A 25,245-nucleotide genomic window follows, 5' to 3' on the forward strand; every position below is an offset into this window, starting at 1 on the left:
TACAGATAATTTATCTATATAAATTTTCAATGCAAATTTTCATCGATCTGAGATCAAGATGCACAGCATCCAACCATCTTTAGTTGATAAACGACATTACTATGGTAAATATGTCGTTTATAGATAAAAAAAAGTTATATATATATATATATCATAATCGTACTTTCCAAATTTTACTATCATACAAACTATAGAAGCAAAGATGGCCACACTTTTCCCCTCTGATCGATCCCCCGTCCAATTCAAAATCGAAATTACGACGGCCTGAGCCCAAGTTCGAACCCCTAACGGTGCCTTCAGACTAAAGTCATATCGGTCAGGCGGGAGTTGGCCTCCAGTCGCTCCACAAGTCCTTCCTTTGGATTGGAGTGCCATCTACTCGCCCCCTATCGTCCGGCCAAGCTGTAAAGGCCAACAGCATTAGGCCCCTTATCGTCCTGTGAAGCTGTAAAGGCCAGCTGCGGCCAATATTATTAGAGTAGTCCGCAAAAAAACGGCCACACCTTATTAAATAACTCGCTAACACTGCGACCCGACAACTGGGAATGATAGATAAATATACAACTTCACTTTTATAGTTCACGTTTTATAATCTACTAGCTATATACCGCGGCGTTACCCGAATTTAGAGCAACAAGTATCTGTAAGTAGAATTTTTATCTCCCTGCTCATCATTTATAAATTAAGTAACTATAATCATACACGACTTTCACATATTTATGAGGAATTACGCGAATAGATTAATTATCTATGGTTACTCCCAAATTTGAATTTAAAAATGAATCTGTATTATTATAAACATGTACAACATTTATTTGAAAACAATACGAGCTGAGTTTCTTGTCAGTTCTTCTCATCTCGAAATAACTGACGGTAGATTGGACATATCATAAGAGTCTGTAATAGACCTACATGAATAAAGATACTTTTGATATTTTTTAAAAACTGGCATGAGGTTTAATATGTATTGAAGGAAGAAACCGGATTGTCATACCTTATAATATCCAACTTTACAAAAAAAAAAATATTCTTCTATTTCAAAAATTCAATATATCTTAAATTTATTGATAGGTAGACAGAAAGTTGAAGATTGGTATGTATATAACCTATTTAAAAAAATATATATATCGGTATATATGAGTTATAAATTTTTGAAACAGTTTTTGGGCTTAATTTAAAATTGAAAAAAATTAACAAATTTGCACTAGTCTACAAAAGTAATTATAAGAACATAACAATTATATATTAGCCAAACTTTGTTACTAGATAACGCTGTGTGAATTGTCCTCCATTATTATTATAACTAAATTTGAATTATTCTAAAATAATTAATTATAAAAATGTAACTAATATATTGCCTCACTTTGGTACTAGATGGCGCTGTGTAAATTCCTCTCAATTATTACTACAACGTAAATTACGTTTTTCTAAAAAAAAAATTATAAAAGATAGCTATGATCTATTTGAGTAATTGAAAAGGATATTCAACCATGGCCTGGACACCGTTTTTTTTGAATACTACGATCCTCTGCACCTGCCCATGTGGTGTGCTGATTGTGTGTATAACATCCTGAAACAATAAAAACAAATATATATATATATGATGTTATCGACATGATTATTGGATTTTTTTTATATAACACAGGGGACAAACGAGCATGCGGCTCACCAGATGGTAAGTGATTACCGCCGCCCATGAGCACCGCAATACCAGGGGAATTGCAAGTATGTTGTCGGCCTTTTAAAAAGGAATAAGCTCTTTTCTTGAAGGTTTCAATATAGAGATAAAAATATATACATACAGTAAAATAAAAATAATATATTTGTACATTTAAAAATATGGGCCGTCATTGGGCTCCCTAAAATATGGTCGAGCGCAGTGATGGCTGGCTCATCCGTCATACTCGTCAACGAGTGCTGCTTGTAGGGACTGGTCTGCTCTTATCACTACGACTGATTTAATCTTATCGTGTTCTTATTTGAGCATAAATAAATTAGTGCTGGTTAGCAGTTTGTATTCACACGTTTCGACTTGTAAATTGTGAAGTTACAAGAATTGTTTAAAAGAGCAACACACAAGTTTCTTGCTTATTCTATTTGTGATGAGACTGCTGTCCGAATGAGCGGTAGATTATAAAAAAAAATTGTTGACTATTCAAAAGTGCTTAAATTAAGTTTATTTGAATAAATGATTTTCATAGTAATGTAGAAATAAATTTAAATATAAATAGATATACATATATCGGTAAAAAAATCGTACAATATTACCACCCATTACAGATCAAAGCCAGTGTGCAACACTAGTATTTAATATTTAAGGTAGTTAAGTCTATTTTCTTTGAGGGCGGGCCAATTTTCCGCCCCGTGAAACGCTACAGTTAAATAAACCCCAAGGTTATAATGTTAATGTAATTAATTCTATAAACAATACCTAATATTGACTTTACTGCTAACGTAATAAAATCCTATTTATTTCAGTTCCATTCACTTGCTTCAGATGATGGTTTAATTTCATAAAAGGGCATCCTGTCACTGGTTTTTACTGCCTCTAAAAGGTTAAACCTAAAAGGCCGTGAGTTCAAATCTATGCACGTAATAATTTGTTGGGTCGATGTAGTTGAGTGCAATGACAAATGGCTGGCTGGAACCATTGCTAGCAAAGTACTATGTCAGGTTGGCCTCCACGCGGTTCCCCCTGGAAACCATCGTGATAAATTCTTGGTGAATTTGTCACAATTGGCTAATTGACCTGACCTCATGCTCATCTTATCATCCTTCACTGTTGCCCTGCCAACGTAAACCATAAGCGCAGTTGGATGCAACATTCCATCTTTATCATCATTAAAAAAAGATGGCTGGCTCTTCCGTCATATCCGTGAACGGATGCTGCTTGTGAGGACTGATCTGTTCGGGTTGGTGGTCACTGTAAGCACTGTCCCACGCTAAGCAGATCTTTTATTATAGGTACTCAACAACTAATATAAATACTTAGATTTTCATTTTTCATACATAATACACATAGAAACACCTGGACCGATACAAACAATCATACTCATGAATGTTTGCACCGTGCGAGGAATCGAACCCGCGACCATCGGAACTAAAGCGCTAGACCACTGACTCCGTAATTTATGAAATAGACAAATATAATTTAGTATAGACAACCTTAAAAGGAATTTTCAATGAGTGAATAATTACCATAGCTCGGCTTTTCACTTTTAACGTACCATAAAACATTCATAATTTCTATAAGCTTATATATGATATCCCTGTAAAGATACTACTATAGGGGTAGCTTCGTTTATAATAATATTCTGAAATGTTATACATTAGTGATGCCTAGTTAACCATTCATATAAAAGCAAGGAAAATATCTCAATATGAATTTTTTTAACACAGGGGACAAACGAGCATGCGGCTCACCTGATGGTAAGTGATTACCGCCGCTTATGAGCACCCGCAATACCAGGGGAATTGCAAGTATATTGTCGCCCTTATGAATGAATAGAATAGAATAGAAAATCATTAATTATCATTCATAAAACATTAATAATCATTAATTTTAATAGACAGAATGATTCAAGAGGAAGGTTTATATGAGTACATGTACACCCGTGAGAAGCCGGGGCGAGTAGCTAGTAAGATTCTAAAATGTTATACATTAGCGACGCCTAATTAACCATTCATATAAAAGGAAGGAAAACATCTCAATATGATGTAACTTTCTACGAGCTTTCAGGCTTAAACGGAATTTTTTTTATTTTTTTTACGTCGGTATTTATTAACCATCATATCTGTTTATGTACATCAAAACCCTATGTGGTCTAGCGTCTTAGCACAACGCTTTACTCTCCGATGGTCGCGGGTTCGATTCCTCGCATAGTACATACATTTGTATTCATGAGTATAATTGCTTGCAATAGCATATGCTGGTGGTCACTCTATTCTCCCAAATTTGAATTAATAATGAATCTGTATTACAGTGAATAAGTACAACATTTATTTGAAAAGAATACGAGCTGAGTTTCTTGTCATTTCTTCTCATCTGGAAATCATTCCGAACTGACGGTAGATTTGGCGTATCATAAGAGTCTGTAATAGACCTACATGAATAAAGATATTTTGAATTTTATAATATCTTATATATAAAATTCTCGTGTCACAGTTTTCGTTCCCATACTCCTCCGAAACGGCTTGACCGATTCTCATGAAATTTTGTAAGCGTATTGAGTAGTTCTGAGAATCGGACAACATCCATATTTCATGCCCCTAAATGTTAGGGGTAGTCCACCCCTAATTTTTTATTTTATTTTAAGGCAAAATAACGTTTGCCGGGACAGCTAGTGTAGATATAAAACTAAGTTTCATTCCACACGTGTCAATTTTGCTTTAGGGCATTATTTTCGGCAGTCTAGATCTTTTACGTGTCAATAAATATGTATAAACAGAACGAGACACTAATAGCAAGTTCGTGATCTAAGTTATGACCACAGCCTCAAGGAAATCAGTATTCATACGGCAGGTCGCGGCGTAAATCTGTATATACTTAAACGAGATGAATTGAGACCAAGTCTTGAACCTAATGCTGGTATCAAACTATATTGGATTACACCAGTGCTTCCTACATGAACTACTGGTGGGTCGCTATTAAATTGAAGATTTTTTTATAACATAGGGGACAAAGAAGTTTATATTTTACTAGCTTTTGCCTGCGGCTTCGCTCGCGTTAATTTATCCCCTTAGGGGTGGAATTTATCAAAATCTTTTCTTAGGGGATGCCTACGTCATGGTAGCTTTATGCATGCAAAGTCTCAGTCCGATCGATTTAAAATTGACAAAGTTTCATACACACTTTCATCACCAATTTTATACCCTTGGGGTTAGAATTAATCAAAATCCTTTCTTAGCGGATGCCTACGTCATAACATCTACCTGCATGCCAAATTTCAGCGCAATCCGTCCAGTGGTTTGGTCTGTGCGTTGATAGATCACTATGTCAGTCACCTTGAGTTATGTATATTTACATTTGCTCAGTTTTCGCAACATTTTTCACTGATGCTTCGCTCCTATTGGTCGTAGCGTAATGTTATATAGCTTAAAGCCTTCCTCGACAAATGGACTATCCAACACAAAAGTAATTTTTCCATTCGAAACAGCAGTTTCTGAGCTCAAACAAACAAACTCTTCAGATTTATAATATTAAATTTATATAAATATATATTTGACCTTAATAAAATATTGACAGTTGGTAGTTTGTATTCACACGTTACGACTTGAAAAATGTAAACTTACAACGATTATTTAAAGAAGCAACACGCAAGTTTCTTGCTCGTTTTTCTTGTGATGAGACAGCTTTCCGACTGAGCGGTAGATTATAAAATTGTTGTGACTAGTCAAAAGTGCTTAAATTAAGTTTATTTGAAATAAAGGATTCTATTATATTCTATATTCTATTCTGTTCTATTCTATTCTACCTTTCTAAATAAAAAATTAAATGTATAGATATAATTGCGATGCTTTCATCGCCCTCTCCGCGTCTAATCTCTATGGAGAAATAATTAATTAAATTTCTTGAATTAAGTATAGTAAATTGTAAGTATATTTGAATAAAGTGTAAGTAAATGTATTTGAATAAAGTAAGTAAATGTATTTGAACTATTCTATTCTACAATTAAATATTTCTTGTTTTCTTTCTGTGCCTATATTGCTATACCTTTTCAGGACCCCACACAACTTAACTCTACGAATCACCTTAAAGTGAAGTTAGATTGTTATAAAATCCTACATAAAGTATCATTTTGTATCAAAAAAGCGGATGAAGTCACGCGTAATACATAGTTAGTTATAATTAGAACTTCTAATAACCTTGACGCTAAAATTGTAGCTAAATATATCTCCTATACATCGTCGATGTCATTAAAAATTCAACTTTAACGTCATGCAATTATAGTTTTTTATGACGTGTCTTTTACAAATACGTCTTTTTAATATAGAGACAAATTGGTTTATTGGTGCTAAGGTCATGACCAGAAGTATGTATGGGATATAACATCAAATGCTGGTGATGAAATGCAAAAGACAATCATAGTATAAAACAAAGTCGCGGTAGCTGTCTGTCCGTCCCTATGTATGCTTAAATCTTTAAAACTACGCAACGGATTTTGTAGCAGTTTTTTCAATGGATAGAGTGATTCAAGAAGATTTTATATATAATACATGTACACCCGTGCGAAGCCGGGGCCAGTAGCTAGTCTCTATATAAACTACAAGTGTTCGAAATTTCATACTTCTCCGTCCGCACAACTTAATTACTTAGGGGTATGAAAACCAGATAGTAGTCGATTCTCAGACCTACTGAATAAGCATATAAAATTTCATAAAAATCGGTCAAGCCGTTTCGGAGGAGTACGGTAACTAACATTGTGACACGAGAATTATATATATAATATATTCAAATTGAAATTCAGATTAAAATTTAAAAATCATTTATTCATATATAGAACATTTTAGCCGCATATGAACGTCAAATTTTTACACTATAATTTTATTTTTTTCCCTATTGTCCAGATCGGTATATAGATGCAATTGAGAAGAACTGGCAAGAAACTCAATTGAATTACTTTTTTTTAAAAAGCCAGTTTATTTACAATGTATATTTATATAGGTGTCTATGTCTAATATTAAATGAATATCCCGTGCATGAACAACTATTGCCGTGCACGCTCGTCATTCAAGTAATCGTTTAGTGAGTAAGTCATATTTGCTGAGCGAAGAGCTCAGTAAATATGACTAAACAGATGTTTGAAATTATTTAAGGGTAATTCCAACATATCCTTTTGTATCTTATTGTAACTTTAAAGATTTGAAGATATTAGATGTAGTAATTACGTTAAAAAACCGTATTTTTCGAAGTAAGAGAGTTTCATATCTAGACTCCGACATTTTTAAATGTAAATTATCATAGAATATAATTTCTTTGACGGTACATAGCCGTACTTTACTTGTGTATTCTGTGGATACATCGCTACTTGTGGGTATGTTGGTCTATTTACTTGTACTGTATAACTACAACTGAAACACTGTCACGTGATTACTTCAATATGTTAAAATTGGTTAATGAAAAATTTAATCTGGTAATACTATTGGCGAAGATTATTAATTGGCATAGGACAATTTTATATGACAGGTAACATGTAAAATTACACCGTTAATCTTCCTAAATAAATAAATATATAATAACAATTTAACATATTAGTACGTATTAAGTGTATTTGAACAGCGTCCCTCCCTGGAGCGCAATAATTACTTCGGCACACCTGACCCTACTAATACCATAATTGGTTCGTTAAAATTCACATAATTGGTTCGTAATTACAGAACCAAATTTAATTAATTATTTCTCCATAGAGATTAGTCGCAGAGAGGGGGATGAAAGCTATCGCAATTATATCTATACATTTAAATTTTTATTCAGAAAGGTAAAATAGAATAGAAAATCCTTTATTTCAAATAAACTTAATTTAAACACTTTTGACTAGTCATAACAATTTTTTAATTTACCACTCATTCGGAAAGCTGTCTCATCACAAGAAGAACGAGCAAGAAACTTGTGTGTTGCTCTTTTAAACAATCCATATAAGTTCACATTACAATTCGAGACGTGTGAATACAAACTACCAACCAGCAAATATAAAAACACAATAAGATTAAATCAGTCGTAGTGATAAGAGCAGACCAGACCCTACAAGCAGCACTCGTTCACGAGTATGACGGATGAGCAAAAATGAGAAAAATACATATAGATTTATATAATAATAATAATCTCAGGACAATTCACACAGCGCTATCTAAAGACAAAGTTAAGCTAGCCAAAACTTGTGTTATGGGTACTAGATAACTGTTACAAATACATAGAATTTTTTTCTGTAAATACATACATTTTATATATAGAAAACACCCAGACCGATAAACAATCATACTCATGAATACAAATGTTTGTGTCATGCGAGGAATTGAACCGCGACCATCGGAATTAAGGCGATGTGCTAAACGGCTAGACCAAAGACAGTTAGCTTGTCATACAGCAATAGCCTCTTTAAACATAGATATTCAATATAAATAGTGTATAACAATCTTGCACGCCAGTGTATTGGAGGTTCCAATACTGCACGCATGCTACGACTATACCAGCCAATATAGTTCAGGCCACTTGTTGAAATTGCATTGGGTTCTTACAATGGCGGACCAATAACATTTGCAAGTGACGCCGCGGACTTTTTTAATAAAATCCAACTTCAATACGTGGACGACGGTTTTCTGTTATTCCACTGCTATTTCCTTGCAATGGCATCGCGGCGACATTTGTATGAAATTTAGATTTTAATAGCATAGCCTGCGGTTTCACCAGTTTCAAATTTATAGCCTGTGTTATTCTGATGTATAAGCTATATTACTGTAAAGTTTTATTAAAATCCGTTCAGTAGTTTTTGCGGGAACGGGTAACAAACATCTATGCATACATTCTCACAAACTTTCGCATTTTATGCAGGACATTTTAGCCTCTTATGAGCGTAAAGTTTTTTATATTAACACATTATGAGCGGGGCAGATATTTATACTTGTATAAATAAATAATAATAATAATAATCTCAAGACCATACACACAGCGCCATCTAGACCCAAGTTAAGCTAGCTAAATCGTGTGTTGCGGGTACTAGACAACTGATACAAATACATAGATATATTTTTTTTGTAAATACATACATATTATACATATAAAACACCCAGACCGACACAAACAATCGTACTCACGAATACAAATGTGCCGTGCGAGGAATCGAACCCGCGACCATCGGACGTAAAGCGGTGTGCTAAACCACTAGACCACCGAGGTCGTCTATATATTATATGTATACATATATTTTTCTCTTATGCCATTTAAAATTACTTATTTTAAACGGGTACTAATATCTACCCAGCTTTTAAACGGCAATGTGCGGAACGAATTCTAGTACCTTATAAGTGGCAATAAGTGGCAATACGCTTATAAGTGGCAATTCTCGGAACGGGTACAAATACGTCTGCTCCGCTACCTGTTAATATTTTTCCCTACGATTCAGTTCAGTATACAGATTCAAGATCTGGCAGGACACTTAATTTAATTTCTTTTTATTTGAACTCACATTACTATGTGTCTCGTTTCAAGACGAAGGTTTACGACCAATGTGTGTTGCCAGTGATGACTTACGGCACGGAGACGTGGTCGCTAACTATGGGCCCCACGAACAAGCTCAGAGTGACTCAGAGAGAGTTTCTCTATGTGATCGAATGCGTGACAGAAATGTGGAGATCCGCAGAAGAACCAGAGTGACTGACATATCCCGAAGAATTGCGACACTGAAGTGGCAATGGGCAGGGCACATAGCTCGTAGGATAGATAGGCCGTTGGGGCAATAAAGTCCTCCAGTGGCGACCACGGTCCGGAAGACGCAGCGTGGAAAGGCCTCCAGTAAAGTGGACCGACGATATGGTAAAGATCGCTGGAAGGCATTGGTTGCGAGCAGTGCAAGACCGATCGTTGTAGAGATTTTTGGGGAATGCCTATGTCCAGCAGTGGACGTCTTCCGGGCTGTGATGATGATGATGATGATTTACATTGTGTACCTACTTATAGTCGTTTAACGTTTACATCTAACACAAAATGAAAATTCCATGCATGAACAACTACTGACATGCACGCTTGTCATTTAAGTAATTTTATAGTAACATTTTACTCATAAATTAATACTAAAAAATGTATATGTAGCAAATTTATATGCGGTCGGAGTGCAGACGAGAGATTTACTCGTGAAAACACTCTATAATCTTAAAAATATCTTGGCCTGTCCAAAACTGTAGCAAGTTCTATACTGGACTGTGCATCTAAAGCTTTTTTTTTATATAGATATTAAAATTTGAGCACGTTTGATGTTTGCGTCTGATCTCACCTGATGTTAAGTGATCATGTGGTCTAAGATCACGCAAGCTCAAATAATACCTATTCACAGACCCAATGTTGTAAGAGGCAGGAAAAATAGACGCTGGTAGAGAGTTCCACTCCTTAGCTGCTCGCATAAGGAAAGAAGCGATCATCTAAAACTACACTAGCAGTTTATCATATTTGTCTGGGCAGGGAGAGAAACTCGAACAGTGAAAATGAGTCTTGACGGACTTCAGTAAGGAGCCCCTTAAACCTACACCCGAGTCACAACTCCCGGGACCTGCTCGGAGTTTCCCTCTCTGCCACATGATGGACCCGGCACACGTATGGTGGATTCATTGAAACTAAGAAGTTTATCTAGTCTCACAATGGCTACTCCATAAAGGATATGGCGTAAAGATAGATAGATAGTAAACTACAATAATTAAGGCCGTCAGAGAGCCGAGGCAAAAATTCAAAATTCAAAATATCTTTATCCATGTAGGTCTATTACAGACACTTAACACTTATGATATGTCAAATCTACCGTCCATGAGAGATCGCGATGAGAAGAACTGATAAGAAACTCATCTCGTATTCTTTTCAAATAAATGTTGTACATAATTACAATAATACAGATTCATTTTTTAATCCTAATTTGGGAGAATAGGGACCACCAGCATATGCTATTGCAAAAAACAAAAAATCCAATCAGTGTTCGCAACCTGAACAGACCAGTCCCCACAAGCAGCACCTGTTCACGAGTATGACGGAATAGGCAATCTCCTCCGTCATTCAATATAGTAACTTCACCATCAAAGATATCGCATAAACCAACAAATATAATCAGTTAACAAAACCCTATTAAAAAGACAATTTAGTTTTGAATATTCAATTAAGGTTAAAGCAGACTCGAGTAACTTGCAACTGCTTGGTTAGTGTCTTTATTAGTAAGTTTAGTGAACCATCCGAGCCCGGACGTCAGTTAGTCTGTTCATTAGCGGAGAGTAAATTCCCAGCTTCCAGTACCCGGGGGATCTCGCGTTATACAGCAACACCGTTCAACTTGATATTATTGATAACATTGCATAATTTAATTTATATATTTATATCGGTCTCGTTGGTCTAGAGGTTTAGCACACTGCCTTACTTTCGATGGTCGCGGGTTCGATTCCTCGCACGGTTCAAACATTTGTATTCATGAGTATGATTGTTTGTGTCAGTGTTTTCATTTATATACTTACTAGCTGCACACGCGACTTCGTCCGCGTGGTATTTAATTTTATTTTTCTATAATAAAAGATTTTTTTTAATAAAAGTAGCCTAAGTTAATCCTTATTACATCAGCTACCTGCCAATAAAATTCCCGTCAAAATCGGTCCAGCCATTTCAGAGATTAGCCGACACAAACAGACAGACAGACAAAAATTGTAAAAAAATGTTATTTTGGTGTATGTACCATATTTATATTCATATGCATGTAGTAAAACTATTATTTCAATATTACGGACACTCAAATTTTATTTACATATATAGATGTATAGATTAACATCTTCGATACCTTATACCGCGAGATATATACACTTAAAAAAAAACAATTCCAAACACACTTTCGTGCATAGAAATAAAAATACAAAGGCATTTGAATTCTTCCGCATCCATCAACCAAAACAGCGCTTGTTTTAAGAAAAAAAAGTATAACGTAATATGAAACACTGCCGAGACAAAGTGGAGGGGTGGAGAGGGGTAGACCAGGGGGAGAGGGGTGCGGCGGCGGCGATCAAAGAGTATAACGTATGGCTGTATCCACTCGCTGTACCGTCAACGTGCACATTGTCAAATTAATATAGTAAAAAAAATATCCATTTTAAAAGCGAGAGGGCCATGTTTGCTATCGCTAATAGCCCTTTCCTGGGGGGAAGGGGATTGTTAGTAATGTGGACTGATGACCCCATTGCTAGCAATGTACTACGTCAGGTTGACCTCCACGTGGTTCCCCCTGGAAACCATCGTGATAAATTCCTGGTTTTGAATTTGTCACGATGTGCTAACTGACCTGACCTGCTCATCTTATCATCCTCCACTGGTGCCCCGCCAGCGTAAACCGTTAGCGCAGGCGGGTGCACTATTCCATTATCATCCATAAAAAAAAATAGCCCTTTACTTTATTTAAAAAACAAAATTTCAAATTTCAAATTTCGAACGTCAGGCACAGAACATCGTCATGTTATTATATGTACTACTAGCTGTCCCGGCAAACGTTGTTTTGCCTTAAAATAAAAAAAAATTAGGGTTGTACTACCCCTGACATTTAGGGGGATGAAAAATAGATGTTGGCCGTTTCTCAGACCTACTCAATACGCTCACAAAATTTCATGAGAATCGGTCAAGCCGTTTCGGAGGAGTATGGGAACGAAAACTGTGACACGAGAATTTTATATATAAGATTTTGCGCACTCTTTATCGAACATTCCGTGGCGTCATTATTAAAATCAACGTACAATACATTCAAAATATTCTTTTTAATTCAATTTAAAACAAAACAACCACTGCAATATTCCTCCAGCAAACAGGCCAGTTAATTCAAAACATCTGTTAAATCATATTTACTGAGCAAAGCCTATCACTCACTAAACGATTACTTTAATGACGAGCGTGCATAGCAATAGTTGTAAATAAAATGGCTTTAATAAAAAAGTAATTCAATTGAGTTTCTTGCCAATTCTTCTCAATTGGATCTATATACCGAACTGGACGGTAGAGAAAGAAATTAAAACTATAATGTATTATAAAAAACTTGATGTCCATAAGCGGCTAAAATGTCCTACATGAATAAATGATTTTTGAATTTGAATTTGAATTTGAATATTGATAAGACAAATTCTAACCGTAACTAAAATCTTTTTCAATAGAGAGAGCGGATTTTTAGTTATGGGGATTAGTGACTTTGTTACTGTTTTATATACCTTTTTTGTGGTCTATGTTTTTTATATAATAACTATATTATTGGAAACTAATAGATATTAAAACCTTTTTAATTATTTACTTCATAATATTTAAATATAGAACGCTATGTTCTAATAATTACAATTGTCATTTGTTTTTCTGTGCTTCAATATTTTGTTACACCGCAAATTATATCGCCATTTTAATAAATATATATATATATATATAATTACGATTCAATTTATAATTTGGTGTTTTATAATTATTTTGCAACGAATACATCCACGCAACTCGTTGAGATTCACACATGTTTTATATATCAGTAAAACAGAAAAGATGGATGGATTGTGTGAAAGATGATATGAATAAAAGAAGAGTATGTTTAGATATGACGACTGATAGAGAGCAGTGGAAGAGAATGACATACTGCGCCGACCCCAAATAATGGGATAAAGGCAAGGCAATGATGATGATCAGTAAAACAGTTTTATAATCTTAATCCTGTTAATAATATAAACGTGAAAGTTTGTGAGTATGGATGTTTGTTATTCTTTCACGCCTATATGTTATTCTGATGCATAAGCTTCATCAATGCAAGGTTTCATTAAAATCCGTACAGTAGTTTTTGCGTGAAAGAGTAACAAAGATCCATACTCACAAACTTTCAGGTTTCTAATATTATTAAGATATATATATATATACATAATATGAAATATCCAATATGCTGACCGTCCTGACAACTTCAGCCACAGGTATCTGGGGCGATCTCAGAATTGATTCACTCTTATAAATTATTTTTCAAGCATCCCTTAGAATAGCAATAACCTTGAAAATCTATTTATATCTCTAAAGTTGTCTAATATAAAAACATACCACGTTTTACATTCAACTTATTAACTCATAACTAATGTAGTCTCCACTCTAAATTAGCCTACACCAAAAAACCATAAAAGTTAGCTAGGTTATGATCTAATAATATTTAGGTGGTCATTGATACAAAAAAAGAAGAAGAATCTAAGTGACTGTCGGGGTCAGCCGTCTCGAGGGAAACCAGTACCACTACAACAAGACGTAGAGGGTGGCTCCATCCCTACACTATAGACATCCCAGCTGCTCGAACTAATCGTTTTGCATCATCTTTCCTTGTGCGAGCAGCTAAGGAGTGGAACTCTCTACCAGCGTATATTTTTCCTGCCTCTTACAACAAGAAAGAAAGAAAGAAAAAACATTTATTGACAACCATTATTACATTTACACACTTAAAGATACATATTACATATATATATATACACATATGCATACATATATATATACTCATATACACATACACACTTAGAACAATTACAAAAAGCATCGTATATTATTTATATACCAAAACAACAAAGTGTTAAACATGATAAAAGTCCCTAAGAATAAAAAAAAACAACAACAACATACAACATTGGGTCTCAAGTCATTGACTTGAGAGTCGAGTGAATAGGCATTATTTGAGCTTGCGTGTAGCTTAGACCACATCATCACTTACCATCAGATGAGATTGCGGTCAAACGCGGTCAAATTTTAATATAAAAAAAAAAGAAAAAAAAGTACTGTGCTAAACTCTAATTTAGCACTCAGACGCACGTAACAAATATGAAGTAAGCGATGAGATATAAGAGAAATGACTGTCACCCATAGGTGGAAGGAGATTATATATATTCTTTATTGCACAGATAAGAAAAAGATATTATAATTTAGAGACAATGTGAGCAAAGGTGGACTTATCCCTAGAAGAGATCTCTTCCAGTGTCAACCTAAAACAGTGGGATATGTGGTACTGAGTGGGTAATAATTGGTGCAAACAAAAAAAAAATGTCAAAGGATAGATACTAAATAAATTTCAAAGAACAAAGAGATTGTAAGTTTTGTGGACTGTCGACTCCATTGCTAGTAATTTGCCATATCAGATTAACCTCCACGCGGTTCTTCGTTAGAATAGAATAGAATAGAATAGAAAATCATTCAAATAAACTTAATTTAAGCACTTTTGAATAGTCATATCAATTTGTTTATTATCTACCACTTGTTCGGAAAGCTGTCTCATCACAAGAAGAAAAAGAACATTGGAAACAATCCTGATAAATTTCTGGTGAAATTGTCACGATGGACTAACCGACGTGATCTCACTCTCGTCTAGGCTAACAATTTACGATGGCGACCTGACATGTTCATCTGAATATGAGGTCAGGTCACCAATAATTATGGGATTATCATCATCCACTGGTGCCCCGGCAGCGTAAACCTTTAGCGCAGGCGGGTGCACCATTCCATTATCATCCATAAAAAAATCACACATAGAACATCTAGATCTAAATCTTTACATAGTATAAAATAAAGCCGCTTTCGCTGTCTGTTCACTTAGATATTTTGAACTACGCAACGGATTTCAATGCAGTTTTAGCAATAGATAGAGTGATTCAAGAGGAATGTTTGTATGTATAATACATATAAACACACACGCATCATATGCGTACATACACGCTCACCTACACATCCATCATGCATACATATAAACATACACATACATCATACTTCTACATAAGACACACACAATATATTGCAAAATGTTATGTTTATTTCAATATCTTTGTTTTTCTTCTAATTTAGATTTTTAAATATGGATCTAGTGATAAAATATTGTTTATATATATCATGTTATAATAATTTTCATCCTTCTATAATAAAAGTACATGTATTGGGAAGGAACTGGCTTATGTCATACGGCTAATGCTAGTTCAGAAGCCAGGACTACGCGTAAATACTGAAAAGACTGATATTGTCTAAAAAGTGTACCTATTGTATAAATAATATTGTAACGATTCTTCTGAATTTAATAAAGATTATTATTATTATTATGTACACCCGTGCGTAGACGGAGCGGGTAGTCATCTATAAAAAAAACTGTAACCCATATACATGAACAGCTTTATCAGGATCATCATCATGTGACACTTGTCGTATCACTTATACGTTACTATGCTTTAGGAGTCACATTTTTTTGTGTGTGATAATGGAATGATGAACCCGCCTGCGCTAACTGTTTACGCTGGCGGAACACCAGTGGAGGATGATCAGATGAGCATGAGGTCAGGTCAGTTAGCCCATCGTGACAAATTCACCGAAACTTATTAAAAAACAATTACGTTCATAAGAGGTCAAACTGTCTTACATGACAAAATGGAAACGGTAAGGAAAATAATTATAATATAAAAAAAATACGTTTATAAGCGGCTAAAATGATTATTAAATTTAATTGAATTTGAATGATTTTTATTTGATTTGAAGAATATGTACTAAACATTGATTGTTACTCCCTTCACAAAAGTCGTAAGATCTGCTGTGTTCTGCTCTGTTCTGAACAACCGATATTTACCTGAAACAAACAAAAATATCTCATTAATTCTATATTTATTAGTAAATTATATTCCAGTATTTTAGATGGCAAGCAGATAGCTTTGTAATTACTGTTTTAGTTTACCTTTATTTATTAACAACTTGAGTATGATTATTTTTATCGGGTGTTTTCTATGTACATATTTTCAAAAAAGGAAATATTTTAAGTAATTATTAATTATATCAATTGTCTATTACCCACACATGGTTTTGCTTAGCTTGGGACTAGATGGCGTAGTGTGAATTTAACACAGTAATTATTATAATTATAATCTAATTTCCATTGGGTGTTTGGAGTACAATTTGCACTTAATCTATCTTTGGATTGCCATCTGCAGTCGTCTCTAGCGTCGTGAAGCTGTAAAGGTCAGCTGTGGCCAACAGCAATAGAATTGTCCAGAAAAAAATTAGAAAGAAAAACGTAGGAAAAATATTTTCTCTTTATATTAATTTAGATAAAAAAACACGTACTCATACCTTCTTATTTTAAAGTCGGTTAACATAACACTACCATTCCGACACAGTGACATCGTCACCGTCACCACCTACCTGCCCCCCCGCCCTGAAATCTACCCGTGGGCGTACCCTTCCGCCCTATTTCCATCGCCAATAGCCAAACCGTTACTGTACTCCAATTAATTAACTTTTCAAAACCTCATTTCCGTGGCAACCCTGGTATTAGGGTCGCCACACGCGCCGTACAAATTACCGTGTGAATAATTAACTCGATGTACACAGGGTGTTTATATTTGTGTGGCACCTACTCCTTTAGACGTCACTAGCTGTCGCGACTTCGTCCGCGTAGAAATTAACTTTATTTTTATAAAATAAAATATTTTTTTCTAAAATAATAGTAGCCTAAGTTATACCTTATTACATCAGCTACCTGCCAAATAAAGTCCCGTCAAAATCGGTCCAGCCATTTCAGAGATTAGCCGGAACGAACAGATAGACAAAAATTGCAAAAATGTTATATTTTCGATCAGCTTTGTTGCCATTCCAATAACATAGGAATGGAAAAAGAAACTTATCTGCTAGAACCAGGCGAGTCACTCTTACACTCACCTCCAAAGTACCTGCTCCTTGTTTATAATGAAGTTTCTATCAGTATCATCAGGTTTACCTTTTTTTATCAGTATATCAGAATATTTATAGTTTCGGTACAACTCGAACACCGTGGGACTAGATGGCGCTGTGCTAATCGTCCAATGACAACCTATTTATTGACAAAATCTTTTCCAATATAATGCAATCTTTGAAACATCGATATGAGACTTTATATCTGCAAATCGCAAAATGTGTCGCATAAAAAATTCAACGCTTTAAAACGCAAGGGAATCTATTATTTATTTGTACGGATATAAATGAAGGAACAACATCGGCATCCCGCGGGATCGGCCCGACTGTATTTGACCGCGTGAGAGAGAATTGCCCGATTGAATTTGAATCTTGCACGAGGGTTTAGTATTGATGAATCGTAAAATACGGTTAATAAATATATTAAAGGAATTAGAGTAATAATAAATGGTAAGAAAGAGAGATGTTTGTAGACGTTTAAAACAGGAGAAGGCAGTGGCAGAAGTGTTAAAACAAAACAATAGCATCATCTGCTTCTTGCTTATCCCATTTTTTTTGGGGTCGGCGTAATATGTTCATCTCTGTTCGCAGTCATTTCGTTATTTATGTACTTCCTTTCACACCATATCATCTTTCAAACAGTCCATCCATCTCTTTTCGGTCTTCCTCTACCGTTATAACCATCCACATTCATATGTAACACCTTCCATAGGATATGATCTTCATTCCTACGCATTACATGACGATTACTCTTCAACCTCTCCGGCAGCGGCGCCACTTTCATACTTCCTCTAATAATAATAATAATAATCTTAGGACAATTCACACAGCGCCATCTAGACCCAAGTTAAGCTAGCTAAAGCTTGTGTTATGGGTACTAGATAACTGATACAAATACATAGATATTTTTTTTTGTAAATACATACATATTATATATAGAAAACACCCAGACCGATACAAACAATCATACTCATGAATACAAATGTTTGTGCCGTGCGAGGAATCGAACCCGCGACCATCGGTCGTAAAGCGGTGTACTAGACCGCTGGACCACCGAGGTCGTCAAAATCTAATGTATTCATGCTTTATCTTATCCATTCTTGTCACACCACACATCCATCTCAACATTCGCATTTCAGTTGCATGCAGTCGTCTCTCATCCATCGCCTTTATGGGCCAGCACTCTAAACAATACATAAAAGGAATATTCATATTGATAATGACTATCTGTGCCCCCGGTTTCACCCGCGTTAAATTTCAATATATAGATATTCAATAAAAAATACAGCCTATACGTTATTCTGTTGCATAAGCTATATTACTGTAAAATTTCATCAAAATCCGTTCCGTAGTTTTCGCGTGAAAGCGTAACAAACATCCATACTCACAAACTTTTGCATTTATAATAACACTAGCTACCCACCCCGGCTTCACACGGGTGTACATGTATTATATATATAAACCTTTCTCTTAAATCGCTCTATCTATTAAAAAACCCGCTTCAAAATCCGTTGCGTAGTTTTAAAGATTTAAGCATACATACGGACAGACAGACAGCGACAGCGACTTTGCTTTATACTATGTAATGATTAAGATTTGAAAATTTCCGAAAATACGTTGTAATATGTATTTATCAAAATTTTGAAAAGAACATATTCATTTTCCTTGCTTCGTCCTTATAGATATGTAAATAAAGTTGAAAATACCTTGACAATATGTTGCGAATCATCAACGCCACTAAATCATGTTCGGTTGACACAAGACTACGTTAACGTCAAAACATAGGTCACAGAGGCATAAATCAGATTTCCTAGAAAGTACTCTTTACTTGTACAACTACTTCTCAACATATTCAACTCTATTTCTTTCAACATAAAGTTGAAAATCGTATAGCTACTTTACCAATTCAAATTTGTTACTACCAAACTGTCTAAATGTAATGTACTCTATAATTTAGACATAAGGAACAGATTCGTTTAACATTCGATTATATATAAATTTATAAAAGTCAACTTGTACTTTATACGTATAGCTTTAAAGTCCAATATCGTTTGGTTATATAGAAACATGTGGAGATGTAGAAACGAGATGAAATACTTGTTTAGATGTTTGGACACATGTTTTGATAATGATTAAAGCGTGCATTTATGTTTTTGAGGTTTGGAGTGACATATTGTTATATAAAGGATACACGTGTTTATTTTATTTTACATTAAAATAAGTTTATTCCCACAAGATTCCGTTCGAGTTTCTTTTTAATAATCTTGATATTAATTGCCAGCAATATACTACGTACGTACGTATCTAGGGTTCATTCCCGGGAATTCTCGGTTCGAGAATTCCCGGGAAATTCATGGGTTTTGTTCCCGGGAAATCAAGCTCGAGAAAAGTCGAGAACTCGAGAAATCATGTACATATATAGAAATTAATTGCCCTTTGTTTTGTTGCGTGGCGGCGCAATAATTTAAGATATTATCGTTTTTGTTTTCTATCATGTTAAATTTTTATGTTGTAGAAACTATTTATGTTTACATTGTTTTTTTTATTTCTAAATAAGCAGCTAAAAATGGTGCTATCATTATAAATATAAGTCTGAATAATTAGGTCCTAAAAAATTGAAATTGGAGTTTTGTAAGGGAATAACCTGAAGTATTTTTTTTTTCAAAATAAATAATGTATAAAATATATTTATTTAATCAAAGTATGTACCATTTCTATTTATGCACTTTTGCCTTTTGTTTTTGCACTTTGGACTGCCCCATCGGAGTGTAATTTTTTCCCTTGCAAGAAGTTATCCAAATTTCGAAAAAAAATGGTAATCTGTTGGAGCAAGGTCCGGGAAGTACGGTGGTTGTCTTAGACATTCCAATTGAAGCTCTTCTAATTTGGTAACTGTCTGTTGTGCAGTATGTGGTCAAGCGTTCTTGGCGATTGACCAGCCTCGGTTGTTTAGCAGGTAGCTTTCCCATCATGGTTTCTCAATTGCTGACAATACACATTGCCGAAGTGAACAACACCGGAAATAGTCCACCAAACGTTCACAAGTAACATTTTTTGAGCCAATTTTCGCTTGGGGCAGGATTTGGTTGGTTCTCCAGGGTTTAGCCATTGCAATGAGCGTTTCCGATTATCGTAGAAGATCCACTTTCCACCACAGGAAATGATTTGATTTAAAATCCCTTCATTATTATGCCGGTTGATTAATGTAACGCAGCAGGCTTCGCGCGTTTGTCGATTTACTCCATTGAATTCATGAGGGACCCACTTTTCAAGCTTTTTCACCTTCCCAATTTGCTAAAGGATTAAAACAGTTTTGTCACTAACACCGCAGCCTGCAGCTAACTCGGACGAGTTTGCGATGGATCCGCTTCCACAATAGCCTTCAATTCTTCATTATTAACCTTGGATTCCGGCCGCCCACGGAGATTGCTTTGCAGGTCGAAATTTCCAGAACGAAAACGTTGGAACCAAAAATGCACGTGTTTTCTTTTGCGAGACCACTGCCATACACATCATTAATACTTCGAGCCGTTTAGCACCGTGTAGCACTGGTACTGGTGCCACAGCGGAACTCGTACTCGTAAATAACGCGATATTTTAAGTTTTTTCATTTTGTATGCTGTGAGTGACCCAAAGTGAATAGCTGTATAAATTTGGAAATGGAATTCCTAACCAAAGAGGAGATATTTGAGACCAGTACGACAAAACGCCAATTTCATATGTAAGGATCTAATATTATTTTTCTATTTAAAAAAAAAATTCATTATCTTAATGTTTTTAAATATACTCAATAAAAGTTTAATTTGATACTTTTATTTGAGAGCAAAACCACTGAATTTTTTGACGTTATTGGAACCAAATAATATGAGAAAACGTACGTAAATGTAAATTTCTCGACAACCCGAGAAGACCCGAGAAATTGACCTCGAGAATTCTCGAGACCCGAGAAATTGAAAAGCTCGAGAAATCATGAACCCTAACTATTAGGCTGACCTCCACGCGGATCCCGCTGCAAACCATCATGATAAATTCCTGGTTAACTGACCTGAGCTCATGCTCATCTTATCATCCTCCACTGGTGCCTCGCCAGTGTAAACGAGTGCACCATTTCCTTATTATTAATACACATAAATATACATATTACTAGCTTTTGCCCTCGGCTTCGCTCGCGTTAATTTATCCCCCTAGGGGTAGAATTTATCAGCTTAGTAGCTTAGTAGCTTTATGCATGCAAAGTCTCAGCCCGATCGGTTTAAAATTTTTTTTATCCCCTTGGGGGTAGAATTTATAAAAATTCTTTCTTAGCGGATGCCTACGTCATAACATCTACCTGCATGCCAAATTTCAGCGCAATCCGTCCAGTGGTTTGGGCTGTGCGTTGATAGATCACTATGTCAGTCACCTTTGAGTATATATTTAGATTTCTATATATTTTTATTAGTATTTTTAGTCACGAGGCCTAACATCGGCTACAATTGTATATTTTTGTACTGCGTTGGATGTCACACTTTCCGGTCCTTAACCAAACTCATCCGGTACACTACCACCGCATTTCACACAACTGTACCATTTCAAAGGGTCGCCGCGTCGTCATAGCCGGTCGCCAGTTATTAAAACCCGTCCGGATGTTTACTCTAAGCTAACTAAGATACTTTCTCCCCAACATCCCCCGCGTGTTGCATTTGTGGTCTTTAGCCACCGTTCGAGGCTGAATATCATTATTTTTATACTAACAAGAATGGCAAACAAAGACAGTCCGCATTTTAGTAGGTACTAGTCGGATAACGGCTACTGATTAAATAATAAATAATCTCCTTAATTAGTTTGAAATTGAATCAATTAGCTGGAAAGATAAAACAGGAAATGAAGAAGTAGAAAGAAAAGGTCAAACAAAAGAGACATATCATAAATATTATTGAAAATAGGCGAGGGGGAAATGTTCAATCGTTTGATACGATACGATGAAGTTATGAATCTATACATATAAATAAAATTTGAATGTCTGTTTGTAGTATTAAAATAACAGTTTTTTACTACATGCATATGTACGTGTTGTCACTAATGGCAGGCACAGAATACCAGCGCCGTGACAGTTAGCTGTCACGGCATATGCTGAGTGTCAGCCATGTTGCCAACCATATGTAGAAATAATATAAGATGAATTATTGTAATTGTTCTAAGTGTGTATGTATATATGTGTGAAATGTGTACGTATATATATATATATGTATATATATATATGTGTAAAGTGTACAATTGTCAAATGTGTATATGTAATTAATGGTTGACAATAAATGTTTTTCTTTCTTTCTTTCAATATAAATACATACACCAAAATAAAATTTTATAAAATTTTTGTCTGTCTGTCTGTTTGTTCGGGGTAATCTGTGAAATGGCTATACTAATTTTGCCGTGACTTATATTGACAGGTAGCTGATATAATAAAGAGTAACTTAGGCAATTTTTATTTTAGAAAAATAAAGTTAAATTCCACGCGGACGAAGTCGCGAGTACAGCTAGTCATAAATAATAATATAATCATAATATTATTTAATTTGTTGAATTTTTAATGTTTATTCACTACATGTGAAGTTAAGCTTAGAGCGTGCATGGCAATAGTTGTTCATGCACGGGATTTTCATTTAATGTTAGACATAGACACCTATATAAATATACATTGTAAATAAACTGGCTTTCAAAAAAAAAATAATACAATTGACTTTCTTGCCAGTTCTTCTCAATCTATATACAGAACTGGACGGTAAGAAAAAAAATAGACGTTCATAAGCGGTTAAATGTCCTAAATGAATAAATGATTTTTGAATTTAAATTTCTACGATAGCCTCGAAATCTCAAAGAAATAAAAAAAAAACGTTAAGATAGCAAAGGAATCGTTCATTTCTGTTTATCGAGCTGGCTGCGTTCCACTGAACGAGTTTGCTTCTCAAACACCTCGGCAACTTGCAAATTAACTAAGTGCTACGATAAATCACCTGAACAGATTTCAACTTCGCGAGAACATTCAGCAAAGTGAGAATCATTGTCTCATTAATGGATTACTATACTATGTAATTTAAGATTTTGTTATTTAAATACTTAAGTTTCTTTCATGTAATTAGAATTGGAAACATGTTGAACTAAATTTTTTGGAACAACTTACCTCTTGACATCAAGACCACTGCGAATAAAATTTCTACTATCTCATCTATATATTGTATCTACTGACACTGTCTTAAACTATCTTAAATATACTTACACTGTCGGCTGTAATCACTATTTTATTGTCATATATATATATATATATATATATATATATATATATATATATATATATATATATATATATATATATATATATATATATATATATATATATATATATATATATATATATATATATATATATATATACAGTGGACCCGCGGTAATCCGGCCCCCCTTGTAATCGTGCATATACATACATACATATATAACATAGAATCTTATCACTGGATCTGTAATTTGTCGGATTACAAAATACTCTTTTGTAAAAAATTCCGGACTATAAGCAGAGGACCCTTAAGCAGCACTCTATAATCCGACAAATACGATGGTCCGACACTGCCCTGCAAAATGATTGTCGGACTACCGGGGGTCCACTGTATATATATATATATGTATTTATGTATATTCTATAAAAATATTACAATATTATTTGCACCGCCAACAATTTGTGTCTGCACAACTCATGGTTGACTGGTGTTATGGCCGCCATATGTACTCGTTTACTTATGTATGACGTGCATTAAAGTTATTTAGTAGAATATATAGGATTTGATACTCCACTAAATTAAATGAGAAGTATCACCCGTCGTCGTGTCCGACTGTTTGCAATTGCGGTGGTGCAAATATTTAAAAAATAAATGTTTCACTGCTCGAGAATTCCTTCTCTTAAGCTCGTTTTTGGGTAAGGTCCAAGATGCTGATGTCTACACAGAATGGCCACAATACCATATGTCACTCTTAAATGGAAATCTTATAAAGCAATAGCTTTAGCACCTAAAATAGGTACTACAGACCACAGAAATATCTTTATTCATTTTTTTTTATATCACGTAGGTGGCAAACAAGCATACGTCCCATCTGATGGTAGCCTATGGATACCTGAAACACCAGGGGTGTCACATGCGCGTTGCCGATCCTTAAGAAACCTTAATATACCCTTCTTGAAAAACCCCATGCCGTAGTCTCTCGAGAAAACCTCGACAGGTAGTTCATTCCACAATCTACGTGTTTGCGGGAGGAAGCTCCTCTGAAACCGCACTGTCCGAAACCACTTTTCTGGGTGTGGGGATGAATTCCCTGTCGATGGCGAGCGGTGCGGGGGTAAAAGGTAGCCGTGGGCATCATGTAGGTCTATTACAGACTCTTACGATATGTCAAATCTACCGTCAGCTCGAAGTCCTAGTGAGCTAAGAAGTGATGGGAGACTGAAATTGATCTCTTACTCTTTTCAAATAAGCTTGTACATGATTACAAAAACATTCATTATTAATTTAAAAATTTTCATTTAAAATTCAATTAGGGAGCATGTAATCACCAGCATATGATAAAAGGAAATAAATTAATAAACAGTCGTAACCGAAAGATACTAGTCCATCTTTCGGTTATGACTGTTGATTAATTTATTTCCTTCACAAGTTGTACCCGTTCACAAGTATGATGGTTGAATTAAACCGCTATAGCTCTGAATCCGTTAAATAGGATCACATAGGGGATCGTGAGTAATGTGGACTGATGATCTTATTCCTAGCAATGTACCATGTCAGGTTGACCTACAAGTGGTTCTCCCT

General features: G+C 35.0%; 1 protein-coding gene across 1 annotated transcript in view; it reads right to left on the bottom strand.

The window, feature by feature from the left end:
* The window catches only part of LOC131855473 (heterogeneous nuclear ribonucleoprotein L), a 528,919-nt gene that overhangs the window by 99,768 nt on the left and 403,906 nt on the right, over window positions 1-25,245 (bottom strand). Inside the window, exon 3 of the mRNA XM_059206751.1 lies at window positions 1,483-1,570. Coding sequence (XP_059062734.1) covers window positions 1,483-1,570 — 88 coding nt within the window. The remainder of the gene's footprint in view (window positions 1-1,482; window positions 1,571-25,245) is intronic.

The sequence above is a fragment of the Achroia grisella genome, unplaced genomic scaffold, assembly GCF_030625045.1.
Source record: "Achroia grisella isolate CSIRO2021 unplaced genomic scaffold, CSIRO_AGI_Agris_v1 utg1433, whole genome shotgun sequence".
NCBI classification, from domain to species: Eukaryota; Metazoa; Arthropoda; class Insecta; order Lepidoptera; family Pyralidae; genus Achroia; species Achroia grisella.